This window comes from Palaemon carinicauda, chromosome 13 (genome assembly GCF_036898095.1).
Source record: "Palaemon carinicauda isolate YSFRI2023 chromosome 13, ASM3689809v2, whole genome shotgun sequence".
Lineage (NCBI taxonomy): Eukaryota > Metazoa > Arthropoda > Malacostraca > Decapoda > Palaemonidae > Palaemon > Palaemon carinicauda.
Window position 1 is genome coordinate 117,679,333 of NC_090737.1, and position 25,000 is coordinate 117,704,332.

Here is a 25,000-nt window from a genome sequence, read left to right on the forward strand (position 1 = left end):
CAGCAAAATAAGAAGCTTGCGGTTTATTATTAAGTCCAAAGATGGACTTACCAGTAAAGTAAGAAGCTTGCAGCTTACTATTAAGTCCAAAGACCGACTGACCAGGAAAGTAAGAAACTTATGGCTTACTATGAAGTCCAAAGAACGGCTTACCAGCACAGTAAAGAGCTCGCAGCTTACTATTTTTTAAAAGATGGGTTTACCAGTAAAGTAAGAACTTAGTATCTAACCATGTGAAGCTGGTCTGTTAGAACTCTTCAACTCTAGTGCAGCCAAGGAGGGGGAAATGTTAAATATCTAACTATACAGCATCTGTAAAGAAAGGGTGGATTCAACTAGCTGCAAACAAGTATAACAGCAGCAGCATAACCCAAACTGGACCACAAATTCTGGAATATTTTATCTGACCCATTCATTGACTTTAGGACAAGGAGTGGCTTAATCTTTTGCTTCCTAATAAGGATCTGAAACAATCTCTGCAAAAAATTAATACTTGCATACTTGAGGGCAAGTATGGATGTACCACATAGTATCGTTGGTTTTAAACACCAAAATGAAAGATGCAACGTGAACCTTCATTAAAAGCTATATACCAAGAACAAAGGTGTTAGCGTTCCTTGGTCCAATCCCAGGACAGCATAAATAATTTTGAAAAACAAGTGGGTGCATCTAAACTATACGTTAGTATTGGACAAACTGACATCCTCCAACTATTCGCCAGGCATATGACCTTGAAAGCAAAAGGTATGTTATTCACAATCAAATTAAATTTCAAGGCTAGAACAAGGTGATTGGGAATTCTTCCAGAGTCAATAAAAAAGAGAGAATCTACTATCACTGCACATTGAAATGAAAAGAGAACCTAGTGCAGGGGTTACACACGTGAGTAAACTAAACAATTGCTTGACTCAATAATCAGGCTAGGGAACAACACATTTCTAAGTAAAACCATTAAATGATACAAGCTTATCTAACAAGAGGAGCACTTAGACATCAAAGTTGATATCTATACTCATCAAAGTCACAGTTACTATAAAGCAGGAGAAGGGGAGAAAGAGAACAACTGAGAATCCAAAGGATTTTCAACATTAATCAATAATGGAACAAAATCATTGCATGGAAGAGATAGCCATGAAAACTTTCTAGTTATTGCCAGCCGGTCAGATTATTTGATAAATGAAAATACTTCTAGGATTAGGATAGAATAAATATCTCTACATGATAAGTAAAAATGAACAGGAGAGCATTGGACAAATATAATCAAGATTTCACACAAGGTGGAAGGGGGTCTGTAAAGAAAAATGGAAATCGTGCTTTTCAATCATAGAGATCTCAAAAATATATGAGCTTAATAATCACCTATCAATACCGGTTGACCTCACTGAAATTAGAAATACGATAAGAAAGGGAAAGAACTGGAAGCCAATCAGACTGCTAGAACTCCCAAGGAAAATTGTGGAATCTATCCCAAAGTATATAGTGGATTTTTCGGGGTCCTCCGAGACAAAAAAAAAAAAAAAAAAAAAAAATGCTCTCAAACAGAAACCTGTGATTTTATTAGTGAAAACGATCTAACTCGTTCTGTTTTTGCTCTGTGTCAAATCCAAATACACAGACAAAAGGGTGGGGTTTTGATGGAATATCAAGAGATGTAAATTTGGCATGAAGGCCTAAACTTCAAGAAAATTTGATACCAACCTACCAGACTTGTTTCTAAAGTTACTTGACAGCTATCTTTGTTGTGAAATTAACCGGATAAGGAGGGGGAGAACAATAGAACTAAATATAAACCAACAGTGGTATCCCACAAGGATGTGTGTCAGTTGTGACGTATATTTTCTGAACAAGAGCCAAGCTAGACACAGAATTAGAGTCAAAATAGGTTTGCCTATGACCACACACAAATTATTTCTTACCCAAACAAGAGGGGCAATCAGATATTATCATTAAAAACAGCAAGGGAGATACAAAAACTTACCAAATTTAAGGATAATGGTATATCACCACAAGCAAAGAAAAAGGTCGTGTTCAACCATATTGACAAAAGGTGTTTTGATCGACGACTAGATAATACCACCTCAGAATTTGAATAAATATACTTGAAGCTATAATAAATAAAAAAGATGGATAAGAAACCCCCGTGTTCACCACAAAAATCATGTCAAGGTTCCAACAAAGAGACAAAGAAGATTCAGAGCTGTCAGCAACAAAGCCTACTAGTGAGACCGACCTTGGAATACCAAACAGCATTCCTAACATATGGAGGCAGAGCATCACGTCTCTGGTGAAGATTCTAAAAGAAAAAAAAAATCTAAAGGACAGCCATCAAAGAGAAGTTACTTCCCTTCAACACTCCTGAGAATGTCAATACATGGCTAAGACAGAGAGCATGAATTGTTGAATACATAACCTGAGAGATAACGTGTGGTATAGACTATCAGTGAATCTAGCACCGAAGGGAAACAGTAGAGAAAAAACAAATGTAGGGTGTAGAGACCCCTAAATTTTGCCAAGAATTGAACAAATCATTAAAGAGAATTTTCCTGAACATGCATACAGGAGCTGACTAATATGAGAATTGCCGACAAAAGTATCTTCCTCAAAATAACACTTATCATAACACTTGTCTTAATCTCTCCCTTTTATACTTATTTTCAATCACATCAAGAGGATCTTTCCCCTTATTTAACTCTTACTTTTTCACATTCACATCCCTTTTATACTTATTCTCAATCACAGCAAGAGGGTATGTCCCCTTTTTCGACTCTTTAACACCCACATCCCTTTTATACTTATTCTTAATCACAGCCAGAGGGTATGTCCCCCTTTTCAACTCTTTAACACCCACATCCCTTTTATACTTATTCTTAATCACAGCCAGAGGGTATGTCCCCTTTTTCAACTTTTACCTTTTCATATTCATATCCCATTTATACTTATTCTCAATCACAGCAGGAGGGTATGTCCACTTTTTCAACTCTTACTTTTTCACATTCATATCCCTTTTATACTAATTTTCAATAACAGCAAGAGGGTATGTCCCCTTTTTCAACTCTTTAACACCCACATCCCTTTTATACTTATTCTTAATCACAGCCAGAGGGTATGTCCCCTTTTTCAACTTTTACCTTTTCATATTCATATCCCATTTATACTTATTCTCAATCACAGCAGGAGGGTATGTCCACTTTTTCAACTCTTACTTTTTCACATTCATATCCATTTTATACTAATTTTCAATAACAGCAAGAGGGTATGTCCCCTTTTTCAACTCTTACTTTTTCATATTCACATATTTACCTTCTCCATACACTTACATCCCATTCGCTTACCCCACAATCCCTCACATTTCGATAGTTTTATAGCTACTGTACAAATTCGTTAGGCTTCGAATGCAAATATAATACCGAACAATGTTTGTATTCCACCTAAAAGCCTAAAGAAAATTAAATGGATGTAAGAAATTTTTAACACAAAATAAAGAAAGGTGCTCTTATACTTTTCAATATAGTTCATAAGGAAATCGATACTAAAGATTGATACATTTTAAAGATAAATACATATGGACTAGCATATACACCCATGTATTATATATATATATATATATATATATATATATATATATATATATATATATATATATATATATATATATATATATATATATATTGTATCATATAAACATGAATATAATTTATATACTATACAGTACATTTTATGTATATATATATATATATATATATATATATATATATATATATATATATATATATATATATATATATATATGCATGTGTGTCTAAATACATACATACATACATACTTGCATACATACATACATACATACATACATACATACATGCATATATTCATACATACATAGAGCTGTCAACTATACTTCTGTAATATACCAACGAACCGTATATGTAGGGCGCTCCATAAGAAGGCCCTTTGTGAATCCAAATTAGGCAGCACGAGAGGTCCGTAAGAAAGGTAAGGTCAACAGCCGACCATAAAAATAGCCAACGTTTTCTATGTCCGTTTTCTGTTTTAATGAAGCGCTCTTCATTGTTACGTAAACTAATCTAATCACTTCGCTGATATAAATATCCCCAGGCATTCTGAAAACATTACTTCGCATTAGATTAATAGCAATATTCCTCTCCGACCCAGTTTTAATACATTCAAATCAATTTCAACCTAAAATCAGGAAATTATATAACCTACAATAACAAACGTAAATTGAGAAAAAGATCTTCAAGTAAAATCTTATTTCTAATACGAGTTAGCTTCAGTCTTTTCCCTCATTGTATTTCACGTCACACAATTTTGAGGGCCAAGATCGTACTACTGTATAAATACATATTACAAAGTGTTTTATAACTTTGACCGTATCACTTAAATTTGTCAAATTCTTAATATTCTAATACTCTTTGCGTAATAAACTAGTACGATACAACACTTCAATGTCATTATATTTATATAAGAATATGAGTATAAAATAAATCACTTTTTTAACTAACCATCACAACACTTTAGATAAGACACTGACAATTAGGGAAATGTTGATTTTTATTACAAAAAAACAAATGAGTAAAAAAAAGAAGCAGTCTGCCCAGTCAATTATCACATTATGAATACGAACAAAAAAACAGCAATAGCAAAATAATAAAACAAAAGTTCACTAAAACGAATAAAGAACACTGACAACAATATATTTAAAATTATCTTAATATTGCAGGCGAAAGAACGGATAAACAACCACATTAAAAAGACACACGCACACGAGACAGGTAAACATAATTGGAAAAATTACCTTATTCACTGATCAATGTTAAGCCGTAAGACGACGTCAACGGGAAAGTGTCTCCGCAGAGGATTGGAACCTCATTCGGGGCCTTAGAAGCCTTTATTTGTCTCTCGGAGGGGGGTGGCCCTCGAGCGCCCCGCCCTTTTACACCCGAACCAAAGGTCTTCAACTCCAGTGCCCCGCCTCATTCTATTGGATTACGTGCCTCCAATCGAGATCTCTTCAGAGTCAAGGATTTACCAGGGTGCTGAGTGAGGCCTACTAGAATGGGCCAAGGGTGATATGGTAGAAGAAAATGCGTACTTCATTTTTTTTTTCTTTTATTTTCTTTTTTTTTTGACATTAAGTCACATAGGGTTATTGTTTTACTATTTATTCTCGTTCCTTCACATTAACCTACTGCCATTTAACATACCTTCTGACAAGAATGAATATTAAATTTTCTCGCTCGTTTTCTTATTCATTCCTCTTATTCAAAATTATAATTTCCTTCACATTAGCCCATTGTCGTTTAACGCGTCTTCTGACAAGAAAAATATTTAATTTTCTCGTTCGTGTTCTTATTCTTTCCTTCTATTCAAGATTATAATTTCCTTCACATTAACCTATTGTCATTTAACTTACCTTCTGACAAGAAAAACATTAAAATTTCCCATCCTTTTTCTTATTTTTTCCTCTTAATCAAAATTATAATTCCTTCTCCTCATCTTCTACGTCCCTCTTTCTTATGCTACTCCTGACATCAGCCTCTTAGCTCTATCAAGGAGGCACGCTTAAGTAATTAGGTGCTTCAGTGTAGCTCAAGGGGTTATCATTTGGATATAGATAGAAATGCCTTATTTGAAAAAGTGTGAATATCGACTTTTCCTTCGAAGTATTTTTAGAATCTTAAGGATCTGTGGTCTAAAAGGAAATTTAGTTACGGTGATATTGGCTAAATTATGTATAGGTTAAAGATCTCTCTCTCTCTCTCTCTCTCTCTCTCTCTCTCTCTCTCTCTCTCTCTCTCTCTCACAACCACATAAAGTGCTTTAAATAGAGACCGAGTAAAACAATTGATCTCCAGAAGGATTTTCTTGATAAGTCCACATCATGCAAACAATTCGCACCAAGTCAAAACTTCAAGAGGAATATTTTGCAAAACAACTGAAAAATAAGGACCAGTTTCTACACATCAGCAATATTGAATTTCTATAGAATTCACTCGATGAATGTCACACTCAGTTTCCAATTTCCACGATCCTTCAGGCTATTAACTTTTATATCATCCCCACATACCCTTTACTTTGTACCCATCCAGGTCTGCACTTTAAAGTTTCTCAACATTTTTTTTTTACCCAATGCACAACTCAAATCTCATGAAGCTATGACGGCACACATTGCAAAATTTTATTTCGAAGGCATGATCAGAAACCATAGACTTAAAACAAAAGTATGAATATAAACTTCATTTTAGTATTTCTGTTCAGTGAATTATAAAGGTTATTGGTATGAAAACTATGTCTGGGTCTTCAATATTCGATCGAATTGGTACTAAGCAGATCCTCAGTTCTTCCTCGGTTGAGCATAGTCTTTCATGCTTCTCAGTGATCATGTTATTTGATGCTGAGAAGTCTAATTTATATAGAAAAGAAGTAGGTAGTTGTAACAAGTCATAAAGCTATTTTAGCTAATGTGAGATATTCCTCTCGTATAGAAATGTATAATCAATCATTGAATACTGCTGAATGTTTCATTTTTAAGACCTCAATAACTATAATTGGTGACCAGTTCTTTTTCTTCACACAACTGTAGTCCTGTATTCGAAGGAACATCTATAAATGGGTTTTGAAACCAATGTTACTTTTCTGTGTTCAGTGATGGATAATAATGGGAGATGTTTCCATTAAGCGCTCTAAATAGGATAACCACTTGGGAATCAGATTCTTAATACAGCTAATACACATTAAAGGAAACATATCCAAATTGCCAGAGCTTGCTATACTTTTGTCAAATATGATAACTAACTAATCTATTTAATTAGGAATATTTTCGTTTCTCCCTTGCATGTTACGATTTATATTGTTTGATTGACAAAATATTTCCATTAAGTAATACAGTTTATATGTTCAAAATTTGCAACGAGGATATTGACAGAATTTCCTCTTCTCTTCTCACTAAAATAAATGCTATTAATTCCTTGTGTAATTCATGTACACGAAGTAAAACTTTACCTTTCAACAGTCATTAAACGTAAGTAAGCCTTGTCTTAAATAATTAGACAGACTTGAACGTCAAATAGCTTACTATGTGCAAAATGTTTTCATATAAATATCAGTATCACCATACTGTTTATATTTAATGTCTTACTTTTCATTCACGTGAAACCGAAATCCAAGTTTATTTTCCGTATATTTGGTATTCCGTGACTGTGCTTCGAAGCACGCTTCAAATAATCTTGTGCCATGCTTCAAATAATCTCTTTGTAACCTTCAAATGATCTCCTGGTACGCTTCAAATAATCTCATGGCATGCTTCAAATAATCTCATGGCACGCTTCAAATAATCTCATGGTACGCTTCAAATGATCTCGTGGTACGCTTCAAATAATCTTGTTTCACGCTTCATATAATCTTGTGGCATGCTTCAAATAATCTCATGGTATGCTTCAAATAATCTCGTGGTATGCTTCGAATAATCTTGTTTCTCTCTTCATATAATCTTGTGGTACGATTCAAATAATCTGGTGGCAAACTTCAAATAATCATGTGTCACGCTTCAAATAATCTTGTGGTATGCTTAAAATGATCTCATGGCACGCTTTAAATAATCATGTGGCATGTTTCAAGTAATCTCATATTACACTTCAAATAATCTTGTGACATGCTTCAAATAATCTCGGGGCAAGCTTCAAATAAACTTGCTGCACGTGTCAAATAATCACGTGACACACTTCAAATAATCACGTGGTACGCTCCAAGTGATCTCGTGGTACACTTCAAATAATCTCGCAACTCGGTTCAATTAATCTCAGGTCACGCTTCGAATAATCTCGGGGCACGCTTCAAATAATCCCGTTGCACGCGTCAAATAATCTCGTTGCACGCTTCAAATAATCTCATGGTACACTTCAAATAATCGCGTGGCACACTAGTGTGCCATGGCGCAGCGGTTGAGAATCACTTCGTGACTAGACAAAGACATTTGTCTGTCCTATATTGATGAATCATTGTGATAAAACCAGTTTGCTTCAGAACTGGTCAACGGGTATAACTGCAATTGTGTTTCTTGTCATAGGTCGATAGCTACCGACAAGGAATGCCATGAGTAGTGTTTCTCAACCATCAAATTGAAGACTCATGTAGAGTAATCATTACTGGAAAGTTCCATTGATTAACAAAAGGCGCTGAGCTCTCATATACTGGGCGAAAATGGGAACAAAGGAATTTATATATGTACGTATGTATGTATGTATGTATATATATATATATATATATATATATATATATATATATATATATATATATATATATATATATATATATATTTATATATATATATATATATATATATATATATATATATATATATATATATATATATATATATATATATATGTATATATATTCATATAACGTCTATATATATATATATATATATATATATATATATATATATATATATATATATATATATATATATATATATATATATATATCGAGGGAGAGAGAGAGAGAGAGAGAGAGAGAGAGAGAGAGAGAGAGGGGGGGGGGGGTTACGTATGTATGCATAAACTTTATATATACATGTGTATATACATGTTTATAACAAAGTGAAATATATCTCGCGAGGCGGAATTTCACCTACGTAAATAGATTTAATTGACTGATTTCAATGAACTGTAGCAGCCCTTAGGATTCCATCCTATAGGATTACATCCTTAATGGCGGCCTATAAACTTTCAGAGTGAGTATTAAGACACAATTATGATTTAAGAGTAAAATGGCAAGAGCTTATTACGTATGGGAGGCTAGTTCCTCATCTTTACGAGATAACATAATCTAGGAGTTATATTTCTAGCACGATGACATGCGCAGAAATAGTAGTAGTAGTAGTAGTAGTAGTAGTAGTAGTAGTAGTAGTAGAAGTAGTAGTAGTAGTAGTAGTAGTAGTAGTAGTAGTAGAAGTAGTAGTAGTAGTAGTAGTAGTAGTAGTAGTAGTAGTAGTAGTAAAGATAGTTGAATTGACATAGATCAAAGGAATACTGAAATTATGTAATAGTAGTAGTAGTAGTAGTAGATGCAGTAGTAGTAGCAGTAAAAATAGCTGAATTGACATAGGGCAAAGCAGTACTGGAATTATGTAGTAGCAGTAGTAGTAGTGATAGTAGAGATAGCTGAATTGACATAGGGTAAAGTAATACTGGAATTATATACGTTTATATGATAGTAATGGTGGAAAGCCAGACGTATAAACAATAGCATGCCAAAATTTATCAAATCTTCGTAATTATTGAGAATAGTTTCCATATAAATACAGAGTCACAGATGACATTACGTAGCAAGGCCAATTGCCTAAAAAGAGCCTCTTTGACTTTCGACGAGAGCAGGAAGCTCTTTTAGTATCCAGGTAACTTTCCAGGTGTTTTTTTTTTCTCAGAAAGTTTCGTTCTCAACCGGTGCGAGTCAGTTCCGCAAAATTCCACGTTTTACACGGCGCAATGCGGCAGTACGTTACGTGTCGTGACATAAATCCACGTCACAGCATCTAATATTCAAACAGGAATGGCAGTTTGCCAACCAGCTTATGAATATAGAAGTATGTTGTTATAATAAAACCCTGGGCGTTTTTGCAAAGGCGGCTTTCTTGCCTTTGCCTTAATAATCTTTTAGCATATTCGTAAATCACTTCGTTAGACGAAATGATGAGCATTCATTAAGGAAAAGTGTCTCTGGTTAAAAAAAATAAATAAATAAATAAATAAATAAAAAAGGAAAAAAAGAAATAAAAAGAAAGAAAAAAAAAGGCAGCAGGCTAAAATGACAGAGAAATTCATACGTTAAGTACATTTCCTCAGATTATATCCTATGATTTCTGTCTGGTTCCCGTCTTCTTGATAGGCATAAGGTTGGAATTTTACTGCCGCCACTCTCATCCATGTCTCTATGTTTCGGGTGGATCCAAATTGCTTTTGTGTGTGGGAGGGGGGTGAGGTCTAACTTCAATAAATCAATTCTCATGAAGAAAGATTTTCAATTTCTGAAAGTTTTCAATAATACAGTCATTAAACACACGGCAAGATATATACCAAAAGTCAAATATATCATATTGTACATATACTAGTGTGTTATATATATATATATATGAGTATGAAGAAACAAAGAAATTTTAAAGAAAAAAAAGAGCAAAGTAAACTCATATGTATTTCCAACAAAAAATTCGATCCATGTAAATGAATAAACAATGAATAAGTAATAAATAATACAATTGTATCACAAATTCCAACCTCGGTAACCTCACCCCTAATATTGTCTATAAAACATTACAACGATGTAAAAGTGCATCTTCATTTTAATCATTTCAAATCACCTCCCATGTACTGAAATTAAGTGAAACTTATCACAATCAATGGATATGTAATTGTTTTTCAAGTTATATATTCGTGAATATTTTCAACTCTATTATTGTGGAATATGATCACTGGCCAATCCTATATGAGCATGTGTTATTATCATTATTATTATTATTATTATTATTATTATTATTATTATTATTATTATTATTATTATTATTACTTGCTAAGCTATAACCCTAGTTGGAAAAGCAGGATGCTATAAGCCCAGGGGCTCTAACAGGAAAAATAGCTCAGTGAGGAAAGGAAAAAAGGAAAAACAAAATATTTTAAGAAGAGTAACATTAAAATAGATATCTCTTATATAAACTATATAAACTTCAACAAAGAGGAAGAGAAATTACATAGAATATTGTGCTCGAATGTACTTTTGTCATCTTTTTTTTACTTTTTCTCTACTAGGTTCTCACTTCTTGGGGAGGATATGTATATCCCATCCCGATTCCTGTACTCTCGGATCCATATCTACCCTATGAATCCCATTACCCTTCCCCATAACTTCCTATCTAGCAAACGAGTTGCCGAGAGATATAGGAAAATCGACATTTACCAAGATAAGTATTGGATGCAGCGACTGATGACGTCACTATGACGTCACACTTTCTTTGCGAGCCCATTTAAGGGGACCTTGGGTCGTATGAGTTGTAGATATTGGGGAAGACAGCTATTACTGAGCAAATATTGCAGTGGAGATAACATTACTTTATTTACATGATATAAAAGGCATAGTTGAAAAACATTATTGCTATAGTTATACGGTTGTGATTTTGCACCTTATCATTCCTGAGTAATGATGAATGAATTTAATTCCATCCACTTATTGAGAGAGAGAGAGAGAGAGAGAGAGAGAGAGAGAGAGAGAGAGAGAGAGAGAGAGAGAGAGAGAGAGAGGCTAGTTATCGATATATACCTGAGAGCGACAGCGCAGGCGCAATTAATTATGGAAGAGGAACTATTCATAAACGGATCACACATGAGAGGTTGCATTTAACGAGCCTTGTACACACGGTCTAAAGAATAAAGAAGATTAAAGGGCGTTTGATTATTTAAATAAACTATACACAAATACACGCATATGCACATATATAAATGCACAAACACATATATATATATATATATATATATATATATATATATATATATATATATATATATATATATATATATATATATACATATATATATGTATATATATAAATATATATATATACAGTATATATATATATATATATATATATATATATATATATATATATATATATATATATATATATATATATATATATATATATATAAATATATATATATATATATATATATATATATATATATATATATATATATATATATATATACAGTATATATATATATATATATATATATATATATATATATATATATATATATATATATATATATATATATATATATACTGTATATATATATGCGTGTGTGTGTAAACAAAAAGTCTACGACATAAATTGCCTTATGAATTATTTTCAATTATATTTATACGCACAAACATAAAACACGCAGACAAATATATATATATATATATATATATATATATATATATATATATATATATATATATATATATATATATAATCATTTAAATATAGTGGAATTTTCTTTTATTTATCGGCATGTGTGTGAGAGAGTATTCACGCTGGAATGAACATTCAACCGCGCAGGTCTTAAAAGACTTGATTCGTAGAAACCAATAAACTAGGAATTAGCAGACTGCGTTTTAAGGTTGCAAGAGTGGAGACTTACAAAGAAAGAATTGTGCCAATACTCCTTAGCAATAGCAACTGACACAATTATATCGTCATTGAATATAATATCTAGTTTATTCGTTATTTAAAATATCAGATAGGAATTACTAATTTGAATTTAACCATTTTTTGAATAATGATGAAATATATCTAATTTAGTTTTCTTAAGGAATATTTTTATTATGAAATAATATCATGTAAGCAATGGCTGAATACATATCGTAGCAAAGCATTAAATAAAAGAAAAAGCGTTTTGAAAGCATTCTGATTCTACAAGTTTAGCAATGAAAACGTAGTTATCAATTACCTTACAGGGAGACACCAAGTTTCTGAAACACCTTTAATAATTTGGCAGTTTACCAATAATATTTAAAATCAAGGAAATAAAATGTCAGAAATTATATTTTATTTGAAAAGATAGAGAGTCACCCTCCGTTATATAAGTTTATTTTCTGGTAATATTAAAGAATCGGTTATAACCCCTCAATAATGCTATAGAGAAATTTACATGATAAAAACCGAGATAAAATAGTTTGCCAAATATATCTCTTGCTTTCAGACTAGGAACATTTACGAGAGATATTTTTTAAAAAATTACAGTCATATGGATCAGTTTAATTCAGGTACGACTTTAATTAGAATCCATTTCAAGTTTTTGTATTTTCATTTCGTTTCTTTTGAAAAAAAAAAAATAGAAATAGATTCCCGCATTCACTACAAGTCGACCTTGAGCCAACAGCCTAAGCAACATTGTATAAAGAATCTTTATCGCGTGTTAGAAGAACGCTGACTGTCACGAGAAACGGAATTGTTATTTGAAATATAGACTTAATAACTAAGAACAATTTACATTGCTGCTTGTAAAATGTGAAGCAAGGACGAAGTAAATTAATATTCAATAAGGAGTAAGGGTGAATCATGGCCGCACTTTATCAAGCGAATGAAATAACGGGATTTTATGCAATTTCCCCTTTCACTATGTCAACAAATATTGTGAACTGGTAGATAATAATTTCTTTACTTTTAATTACATCCGCCAACGAAGTTGGCTGGAGGTTATGTTTTCGCCCCTGCTTGTCCATTTTTTTTTTTTTTTATCGTTTGTTTTTTAAAACTTCCCGGACACAATTTTACTCGTAGCGTAGCGGAACGTTCAGGGATTAATTTTCATGTTAAGACTTGGAAGTGATTCAATTTTGGAAGTTCTAGGTCAAAGGTCAAGGTCAAGCAAAAGGTCAACCGAATTAACCCTAACCTTAACCCCAAGTTCGCACATGGTCGTAACACAGACTTCAGATTAAACTACTGTTTAAATTGATTCTGAGAAAGGCAAGCTGGTTTCGAGAAATAAGCTGCCGTCGCGGAGGCCTGCACTTTCAGAGAGCTTTTCTATTTAGGATACTTTTTTAGAGGGGAAATTCATAGCTACCTATTAGGATAATTTAAATTAATACTAATTTAGAAATAACAAATGAATAATCATAAGTGACATAGGAAGGAGTGTTCAGATAGCCAATAATCAATATTGATTAAAAATATCAGTAATTTTGTTATCAGATATATATTTTGGTGTATTTTAACACTGTCCTTTTAACCAAAAGCTCTCCATAAGTACAACTGGGTTATCATACAGTATTAATGTACTCGACCCGTCAAAATGACGGATAAATATTTAGATATGCACACACACCTACACACATGCACATGTTCAACAATTCCCAGCCCCTCCCTCTTTCCTAACTACAACCCCTCTTACCTGTAGTAATACGTCTGGTTATGCCACTGAGTGTGACTGATATATATATATATATATATATATATATATATATATATATATATATATATATATATATATATATATATATATATATATATATATACATATATATATATATGTGTGTGTGTGTGCGCGTGTGTATATATATATATATATATATATATATATATATATATATATATATATATATATATATATATATATATATATATATATATATATATATATATTTATATATATATATATATATATATATATATATATATATATATATATACATATATATATATATATATATATTTATATATATACATATATATATACATATATATAAATATATATATATATATATATATATATATATATATATATATATATATATAAACCTGCATATATATATATATATATATATATATATATATATATATATATATATATATATATATATATATATATATATATATATATATATATATATATACATACTTACAAATATATATATATATACATATTTTATATATATATATATATATATATATATATATATATATATATATATATATATATATATATATATATATATATATGTGGTGTGAGTAGCCAGACGTTTGCTCCTTAATATATAGGGGAGATAGACAATTTTACCGTTAATATTAAGAAGAAAGACTTACATCACAAATGAAAAAATATAACGACATTAAAGTTAATAATCAAAAATCTTAAGACACAAGATGAATAAACGTATATTTTGACTAAGAGCTTATTTTTGTAGTGGGGTTGCAAAAGCAAACCCCACACCTTTGAATCCTACTAGTAAAAGTGTCTTCACCTTAAACTTCCCCCTTTTCTGTATATTTATGAAGTGGACTATTGTAGAAACTTATTAGCATTCTTAAAGTTATATTTCTTGACAATTATGAATAACAAAATTGCAAGAATATCCCCAAAAAGTATAGAATAATATATTAAGATTAGTATTATATATATATTTATATTTATATATATATATATATATATATATATATATATATATATATATAAATATATGTATATATATATATATATATATATATATATATATATATATATATATATATATATATATATATATATATATATATATCTTAGTCACCATTCGATCAAAGAGATACGAACACCTTTCCTTACTAAACTATCACACTATAATCAAAATAAATATGAATAAACCAATTATTCAAAACCACTCCTAACTAATATCAAATAATACCTACTGATAATCCATAAACAGCCATTCCAATAGTTATAATAATTAAAGTTTCAAAAAAGCAATCACTTGAAACAATCAAAATGTGAAGGATCAATTTCTTTTGTTTATTTCTGTTTATTTTAACAACATCAATGTTTTATTTGATTTGCTAAGCCTTTCAAATATCGAGAAAGAAAAACCACGAGAAAGAAAGAGGTAGTTAGTGTAATGATTGTATGTAGTGAGAGTTGGAAAACATGAAGGCTTGTTTGCTTACAGTTTTTATTTGGTTAGATAAACGATGAAGATGTTGTATCCTTCAGAATTGAACAAATTATCTGAAGGTTTTCTGTTATCGCATATATGATATAAAAGTCTGGCCAACATTTCACTGTTTTGTCTCTTTCTCATTAACTTCATCGTCAAATTACACGGGCTTATGCACTAAAGAACGTGTGTATGAACAGATTATATATACATATATATATATACATACATACATACACCCAAACACACATATATATAAATATACTGTATATACTCTGTAAAAATTGCGTCACAAACGTGGGATTATCTGGTGTTATAGTTAAATGACGATCTAAGTGGAAAGTTATATACGATCATCTACAAAACCTGCAACTCTTATCATTCCTATCATTAGATAACACCTTGAAGATAGACGGACATATGATATGTCACCAGAAAGAAATTTGCATAATCACTATCGCTTGATGATAACATCATCAAGCGAACTACTGTACATGAGGGAGTGTAAAGCCAAAAATGACATTCTACTCAAATATATTATTTCTACCTGTAACATTAGGCTTGAGATATCATAATATGGAAAACTACAAATGATTACCTCTGCAAAGCGTTCATTGATAAAAAATTTCAACTTTCTACGCATTGGCCACTTATCTTACTTGCATTAAGGACTTATCTGTTCCACAAGGACATTACACTCCTTATGGTACTAAAATTTATTTTATAAACACTTTAATTCTTTAGAAATTAAGGTCGTTCGCTCTAAAACTTCTCCTGTGCTATCTAGATAACCCTTTCAAGGTATAACTCTCATTGCGCGTAACAATAAAGTCAGAAGGTTGGGTGTTCGAGTCACTCCGGGGTCACCAATGTGACGGCTGAGAGAGGCTGTGACTAAGAAGGCAGGATGAAAGCAACTGAGTAATTTTATTACAGAACATCAGTTTATATATACATCAAGTCCCGGCAAGGACATAATAACATTACAGGCAATTTCATGTTCCACCGACAATCATTTCTGTTAACAGTTAACGGTGAGAAAAACAGACATGTTTATTCAGGTTCCTGTCAGTGCGAGGGGAGAACAAAGATTCAAAGCATAATATATACAAATAAAAAGAAATGTCGTTACTATGTACGATCGTGTGACACACGGCTGGTACACTATATTATGTTTACCATGTGGCTAATCTAGCTCAAACACTCCCATGCTAAATTTCCACTTGTAATAACCTTTTGAATGGTCCTCGTTGTGTACTACATTCCTCACCCACTCGGTATTTTGGCATAATTCATAATTCATATATAATTTTTCTATCAATAAAAAATATAAATCAATCAAACTCCACACGTCACTTCTTTCATGTTTGTTACAAACCATAGAGATGAATTCAAACACAGAACATTGATAATTGACTAGGTGGTTGTAAACAGAATGAGTTTATGTTTCGTTATTTTAATAGCCAGTGATGTGTAAGGCTGATATTCCTTTTGTGTAAAATGTTCCCATTGAGCCACTGTTGATGATCTATCTAACATTATTACAGCCTTTACACTATGAAATAATTGTCAAAGACATAAATAGACCTCCGAATTCTGGCCATCCTTTGCATTCAGATCTTCACGGACAGGTCCATCCTGCTCATAATACTAGGTATGCAGCTAATTCTAATAGTCAGGCCTTCTCTCAAGAGACTTAATCAAACTCCCCACGTTACTTTCTTTCATGTTTGTTACAAACAACAGAGATCCATTCAAACACAGAATAATGATAATGACTAACCTGTCATTGCTCAGCACAATAAATTTTACGCACACTATTTAAAAAAAAAAAAAAAAAAAGTGTAATTTTAAATGGAAATTTTCGTAAAAAATATACTGTTCTCAACAGTATCTCAGTAAAAAAACACGCGACCATAATTTTACTCTACTTTGTTATTATCTTTTGCGGGTTGATAATAATAATGGTACTGCTGTATATTTATATATATATATATATATATATATATATATATATATATATATATATATATATATATATATATATATATATATATACATATATATATATATATATATATATATATATATATATATATATATATATATATATATATATATAAATATATATATATATATATATATATATATTCCAGGATTTCAACCGGTTTTCCCGGCAAATATCTGATAATATATTTTCAGTCAAATAAAAAAGAATGAGACCTTGGATAACCCATTCACCATCCACTTGAAACTGAATCCAAATTGAAGGAAATGCCAACATCACCCAGAGAGAGAGAGAGAGAGAGAGAGAGAGAGAGAGAGAGAGAGAGAGAGAGAGAGAGAGAGAGAGAGAGAGAGAGAGAGAGAGAAGGCTAATCTTCCCTCAGTAAATAAAAAGGGAAGCGTTTCGTGAATTATCCCTGGAAGATCCAGCAGGTTACACTCAAATTTTGCTGATTGGAAAAACGTCCTTGAGAGATTCTGCCCTGTCAATAACCAGCGCCTGGCGATAACGTCTCTATTGTGTCTAGGACTTCTTTGGCCCTTTTGTTATCTCTCTCTCTCTCTCTCTCTCTCTCTCTCTCTCTCTCTCTCTCTCTCTCTCTGATTTTTATTATTTTTCTCATATACTGTCTTTTATTATCTCTCTCTCTCTCTCTCTCTCTCTCTCTCTCTCTCTCTCTCTCTCTCTCTCTCTCTTTCTGACTAGGCCGATAGCTATTTATGACTTAAATTTTCTCCTTTTTGCTAAAAATAATATATTATGAAGATATCAGAAAGCTTATCATTAATCAAAGCTTCATATTTCTTGTACTAAAGCAAATAACTACATCAACTACACACCTCTCTTTAAAAGTTTAAAGACCGTGCATGAATGGCAGAGGCAAGGGACAGTGACATTGCCCTAGCAAGCAGAACAATGGCCTAGAGATTGACCATATATACATATGATCACGCCCAAGCTCCCTCTTCGCCCAAGCTAGGACCAAGGAGGGCCAGGAAATGGCTGCTGATAACTCTGCAGATAGTCATATAGGCTCCCCCAAACCCCACATCCTTAACTCACAAGGATGGTGAGATTGCAGTGACCAAAGAAACCAACGAGTTTGAGTGGGACTCGAACCTCAGTCTGGCCTTCACCAGTCAAGGATGTTACCACATCGGCCATCACAACCTTGTAAAGGATTTTCCATCTTAAATTAAAGAAAAAACATATAACCTGTGTCTCTGTGTGGCCTCTCCCACCATGCTAAGTACTTCACTACAATAGACATCTCTCATGACAACTTCATTTTGCAATATCCTCGTGTGATGCACCATCCTTCCCCTCTCTGGGTCCATGCGGCAGCCACCCCCACCACACCCCTAGCCAAATACACCCACACGCCTCTTCATTCTGTGAACCTGCATCTTCATCCACACTTGGTATAAACCGCATCTTCATCCTCACTTGGCATCCAACTCAAGCATTTCTGAAAGCTGGATGAAGAGAGTAGAAGACGGGAATGTAGGAGGAGGAGGATGGGAGGGTACTCTTGGTGGGGTGAAGGGGGTTGGCGTTTGGAGGAATAGGTATTATTCCGTCAAGGATTGGTGCCTTGGAAGTGGGGAAGGGGTAAGGGGAGGTCCTCTAGGTAGGGAGGAAGGAGGAGGAGTCTGTTGATGATTGCGGGTTTGAACTGAGAAAAGGGTAGGGCGGGGGAGGATGAGGCAGGGGAGGGAGAGAGATGCCTCGCGAAAATTGGATCTAGTTAAGATATATGATTGCCGGAGCCCCAGGCCTCCGAGGCTCAGGGATGAATCGTTTACTTAGAGAATCGTCTGAAGGGGTCTGCTGGAATAATCTGGAATAATCTGAAATTGTTCCGTTTAGGAGTTATCAGCGTCACTCTTTAAAGAACAGTACTCTTAGGAGAGGGGGGCCTTGAGTAATTGGATGCCTTAAAGTTTAGCGGGCTCGTTCGTCCATATTTTCTGTTAATGCGTTAGGGGGAGGGGGTTATGGGGGGCAGATGGACTGGCTGGGGAGGGGCGAGTAGATTAAAGGAACAGCGGGTGGAATCGAGAAAATGATACCATCCCTTGGGTCGGGGATTATGAAATCTGGAGCGGATGAAGAGCCACTCGCTTCCACAGTAACTTAGGACGATGTCACTTTTTTTTTCGGGGACTTTCATTTCATTCCTTTTTGACGGTGGTTCTGCTTTTGTTTCTCCTTGCTCTTATAGTTATTGCTTCTTTTATTACCTGCAGGAGCACCGCAGCAGTCATAGTAGCAGCAGCAGTAGTAGTAATAGTAGTAGTAGTAGTAGTAGTTTTTTTAAAGGAATTATTTTTTTTAATAGTGTTACTGTCATTTAAGTATTCATTTCCTTGTTTCCATTCCTCACTGTGCTATTTTAAATGTTCTGGCCCCTGGGCTTAGAATATCCTTTTTTTCCAATTAGGGTGTAGCTCAGCAAGTAATAATAATAATAATAATAATAATAATAATAATAATAATAATAATAATAATAATAATAATAATAATAATAATAATAATAATAATAATAATAAAATTCGCAGGAAATTTAATTGTATTGATAATTACCGTTATATACAGTAAGTAGCAGTGACGGTAACATTTATAAATCAAGAAATAATAAAAATAAAACAAAAACTACATAATAATAATTATAGTAACGATGCAAAAGAATACCACATTGATAGTCAAATTCATAAATGCAAGAGATCCTTTTACCTCCGCATTGTATAAACCTTCGAAAATCACTGAGTAAATAACAACTTTTGGCATCGATCGAACCGTTTCAGAGAGTTGATTTTAGCCTAAAGGGGAACACCAAACACCCAACAATGTCGACATTTTCTGCATAACAAATATGCAATTGCCATCATTCATGCTGGCGGTATTTTGTAGATTTATATCAAAAGCAGGTCATCTGAAAGACATTTAACTTTGATTAGGACATATTCAATTTTATCAATTTATGGTTTAAAATTGATTTTTTTTTATTCTTTATTCAAAGAGAATTATGTCATGATACCAGGAACCTAAAAATAAACAAATCATTCATGCAAGTTGGACAACAGCTGCAAAAATTTAAATTTTTCAAGTATAGCAAAAGAGAATTGTGGCAAAAGGAGCTGATATTTTATCAGAAAACCTAAAATACTGTAAATAAACAAAGTTGTGGTAATGGATGTAAACATGAATGAGACTCAGGATGCCACAAAACACAGCAAATCATTCATGCAAGGTGTATAACGGCTGCTGAAATGAAAATGTATAAGAGCATAGCAAAAGAGATTTATATCAAAAGGAGATGACATATTCTCTAAAGAAATTAAATCGATAAACACAGTTCTGATAAAGCATAAAATCGTAGATTCAGGTTAATTAAATGAGGGATTTATTTAGAAGAGGAAGGTAAAGAAATTGGCCCCATCCCAGATTTGTGCTCATCTAAATTCCAGAATTGGAAGTCCCAGACCTACATGGCTGAGGACTATGAAGCATGAAGCAGGAGATGACCAGTGGAGAAGAATTGATTTAAAAGCTCAAGATAGAGACAACTGGCGAAATCTAACTGAGGCCCCTTGCGTCAATAGACGTAGGAGGAGATGATGATGATGGTGATGATAACGATGATGATTATGATGAAATTCCCGAGCAAAAGAATATTATGACAAAAGGAGCCAACATATTCTCTAAAGAAATTAAATCGATAAACACAGTTTTGATAAAGCATAAAAATGTGAATTCAGGTTAATTAAATAAGAGATTTATATAAAAGAAGGTAAAGAAATTGGCCCCATCCTAGATTTATGCTCATCTAAATTCCCGACACAGCTTGAGGGACAGGCATGTGACACACACTTGAATCGGGCCGCCATGAAAGGGGAAGGCGAACTGCGAAGCCAAGAGAACCGGCTGTCAATTACGGTGGCTTCGAAGGACGTACTTCCAGTGACTATTATTTATTATTATTTACTATTATCCATTTTTCATTTTTATTTATTTTTATTATTTTTATAATTTTTATTATTTATTATTTATTATTGTATATTGTATATTATATATATATATATATATATATATATATATATATATATATATATATATATATATATATATATATATATATATATATATATATATATATATATATACGGTCTCCCACCATCACCAATCCGTAGTAGCCAGCGTGGTGATGAAAAGGACCAGACCCCAGACATGACTACGACATTTCTGAGGCCTTTGTTGTGCAGTACACTCGAAACGTTTGCATTTTTTGTTGTTGTTCCTATATATATATATATATATATATATATATATATATATATATATATATATATATATATATATATATATATATATATATATGTATATATATATATATATATATATATATATATATATATATATATATATATATATATATAATTTATATATATATATATATATATATATATATATATATATATATATATATATATATATATATATATATATATATATATATATATATATATATATATATATATATATATATATATCGTCATCGGCGCCCACTCGTGTCCGAGTATTGGGTTCTGTCGTTAGCCATGGTGGAGGAAACGACAGAATGCCAGTAGCTGGGTATATTGTTTTGGGTGGTCGTGGCTTTGCAACGGCCACACACACACACTTGGCCCACATCGTTTTCACCGCGGCTCAAGACATATGAGACAGGCGGCTTCTCCGATGTTGGTTGCATCGGGCTGCCGGGTTCTTTTTGTGTCAAGGCCCGCCTTGTTGCCTGCCCGACAGGGATTGCCCTCTTCCGCCGGCGCTGGGAAGCTCCGCCTTTGGGGGTCTTGTTTGGTTTGATTTTGGAGTTTTCCTTCTCCTAGCCTTTGCCTATCTTAAAATAAAGGAGAAGGCCTATAGGGGTCTAGTCTTGGTCTGGTCTCTCAAAACTGGCCTTAGAACTGCCCAGCCCATCATTGAGACACTCAAGCCCCTCTACTGCAGCAAAGTGCTGGACCATCAGAGGGGCATATATATATATATATATATATATATATATATATATATATATATATATATATATATATATATATATATATATATATATATATATATATATATATAAATATATAAATATATATATATATATATATATATATATATATATATATATATATATATATATATATATGTGTGTGTGTGTGTGTGTGTGTGTGTGTGTGTGTGTGTGTGTGTGTGTGTATTTGATGATTAGTTTAGTCTATTTGTCTTCACTTCTCGTTCATTAATGACGAGGCAGACGGTGAGCTGATCAAGCGAGTTATGGCACATAATAGTTAGAGTAAGATATTGAAAATGAAGGAGAGAAGCCTTGTTTGTAGCCATAAGTTTTAAAATCTTCTGCTAAGAAAACATATTCTGAAAGATAAGGTGTAAAGGACAATCGCTAGTTTTTCTGACGTGTTTGAAGGATTGCTTAGACTGCACGTGAAATAGCAGCTGTATATTAAGAAAAAAGAATTTGAGAATATTATCCAAAACATCCTTATATATCGATAGCTATTTGATATATTTATTGGTAGAATGATGTGAGAGGTCAGAGAAAGGACAACGGGAATGGAAGAGAATTTTTAAGGTAAGGAAATCAGATGTGAGTTGCATATTTGATGACTGCAGGTGATACTTCACTGATTGGATGGCGAGGAGAAACTGCAAAACCTAGTTAAAAGAGTCTGGGGTTGTTTGCAAAATGATAAAACTAAATGCAGTTGTAATCAACATTAAAGCTGTGAGGGTAAGCAGAAACCAAGATAATGGAGCAATGAATGTTGATAAGAATGTAGGAAGAAGAGAAATAATTTTATATATATATATATATATATATATATATATATATATATATATATATATATATATATATATATATATATATATATATATATATATATACAATTAATTGGGGGTAAATGTCACGGATGATGATAATAGGAGAAATGAGGTGTGTCACAGAACAAGTTGAGCAGGGTAGGAAAAACAATGTATGCAAACCATCGAGTCGTGAGGAAATCTTATCTGTTTGAGGAAGTAGATGCTGGAGTGTATGATAGGATAGTTGAGTCAACTCTCCATTAATGAAGGAAAGTGAGGATGTTAAACGTATTTGAAGCATAGATAGTTAAATTTGTAAAAATTAACTGCTTAAATACATGCAATGTAAGGAAGATTCATACAAGTGAGTAATTGAGAAATTCCTAGCTCTAAGGGTAGGGGAGCGGACCTATAGCGGAAGAAGGGACCTAACAATCGTTGGGTAGAATGTGTGAAAGGTATAAACTTAATTATTTTTTAAAGGCTGTTCATGAATGGCAGAGGCAGGGACCCGTAACATTGCCCTAACTAGCAAGTTAATGCCGTATAGACTGACCATATACACATATAATCAGTGCCCAAGACCCCTCTCAATCCAAGTTAGGACCAGGAAGAGCCAAGCAATGGCTGCTAAGGACTCAGCAGGTAGACCTATAGGCTCCTCACCCCATCCTTAGCTTGCAAGGATGGTGAAGTTGTAAACACTACAAGGAACAATGGAGCTTCAGCAGGACTCGAACCCCAGTCCGGTGTAACGTGAGGCTTCAACACTCTACTGATGAACCTATTGTGAATGTGTAGGAAACAGCTCTAGTTGTAAGTGCTTTAAAATTTAGCACCTGAAGCATGAATAGGACAGAAACTGTTGTGTCGTTGCCGTTTCTTTTTCTCAGGAATGACCTGAATTTATCAGAATCACCACAATGCTGAAAAAATGTATATTTTTATATAATCGGTTCATTATTTTAACAATTAGAAGTAAAAGAAAGCAAAAGGTAATATAGATAAGACTATAAAAATCGTTGGTGCTAATCTGTTTTGTCGATTTCTTCCTCCTCAGGGAAGGGAACCTAAAAATTGCTTATCCACTCTGCCGGGCGGAGAACCGGCTCCATAAAAGTCCTAGAGGGTCAATCTTGGTGCCCTCATCTTATGAGGGATTCACCTACCGAGGAACGGCGCAGTGCCTGTGGGAGTGATTGGATCGTTTCGTCTCCTCATCAGAGGTAAAAAAAATAAAGATAAAACCAGAGGAAAGGAAAATATTTCCCAGGTTCTGAGACCTTTCTTTTTTTTTAAAGTCCCAAATTCTCTTATCATATATTTATGGCGATATTATTTAAGACGAATAGCGGTAACTCAAGTCACTCCATATTAGTCTTTCAAAACGTTATGATCGCTAGAACTGACAATTCATTAACGCACAATGACTCACAAATGGACTGGTCCAATTCACGCTCTGAAGAACGCTGATTGGCTGATGGATTCCTGCGACGACTCTGATTGGCTGATAGTGATAGATTCCCACGACGAATCATATAAACAAAGACAGAGGCTTCAGCTCTCTGCATCAGGCGCCGGTGTTTTGCTTATAAATTGCCTGCTGAATTTGAACGAGATTCAAACAGTGTAACCACGGACAAAAACTCC

At 32.9% G+C, this 25,000-nt stretch overlaps 2 protein-coding genes across 2 annotated transcripts in view; one reads left to right on the forward strand and one right to left on the reverse strand.

Annotated features, from left to right (window-relative positions):
- The window catches only part of LOC137652035 (uncharacterized), a 59,181-nt gene extending 54,228 nt beyond the window's left edge, over nt 1–4,953 (reverse strand). The window contains exon 1 of the mRNA XM_068385254.1: nt 4,817–4,953. The gene's annotated coding sequence lies outside the window, so the exon portion shown is untranslated. The remainder of the gene's footprint in view (nt 1–4,816) is intronic.
- LOC137651768 (uncharacterized protein PF3D7_1120000-like) overlaps nt 1–18,959 on the forward strand; it is a 25,568-nt gene extending 6,609 nt beyond the window's left edge. Inside the window, exons 3-4 of the mRNA XM_068384989.1 lie at nt 4,847–5,054; nt 18,821–18,959. Coding sequence (XP_068241090.1) covers nt 4,847–5,054; nt 18,821–18,959 — 347 coding nt within the window. The remainder of the gene's footprint in view (nt 1–4,846; nt 5,055–18,820) is intronic.
- Nucleotides 18,960–25,000: the final 6,041 nt, after the last annotated feature.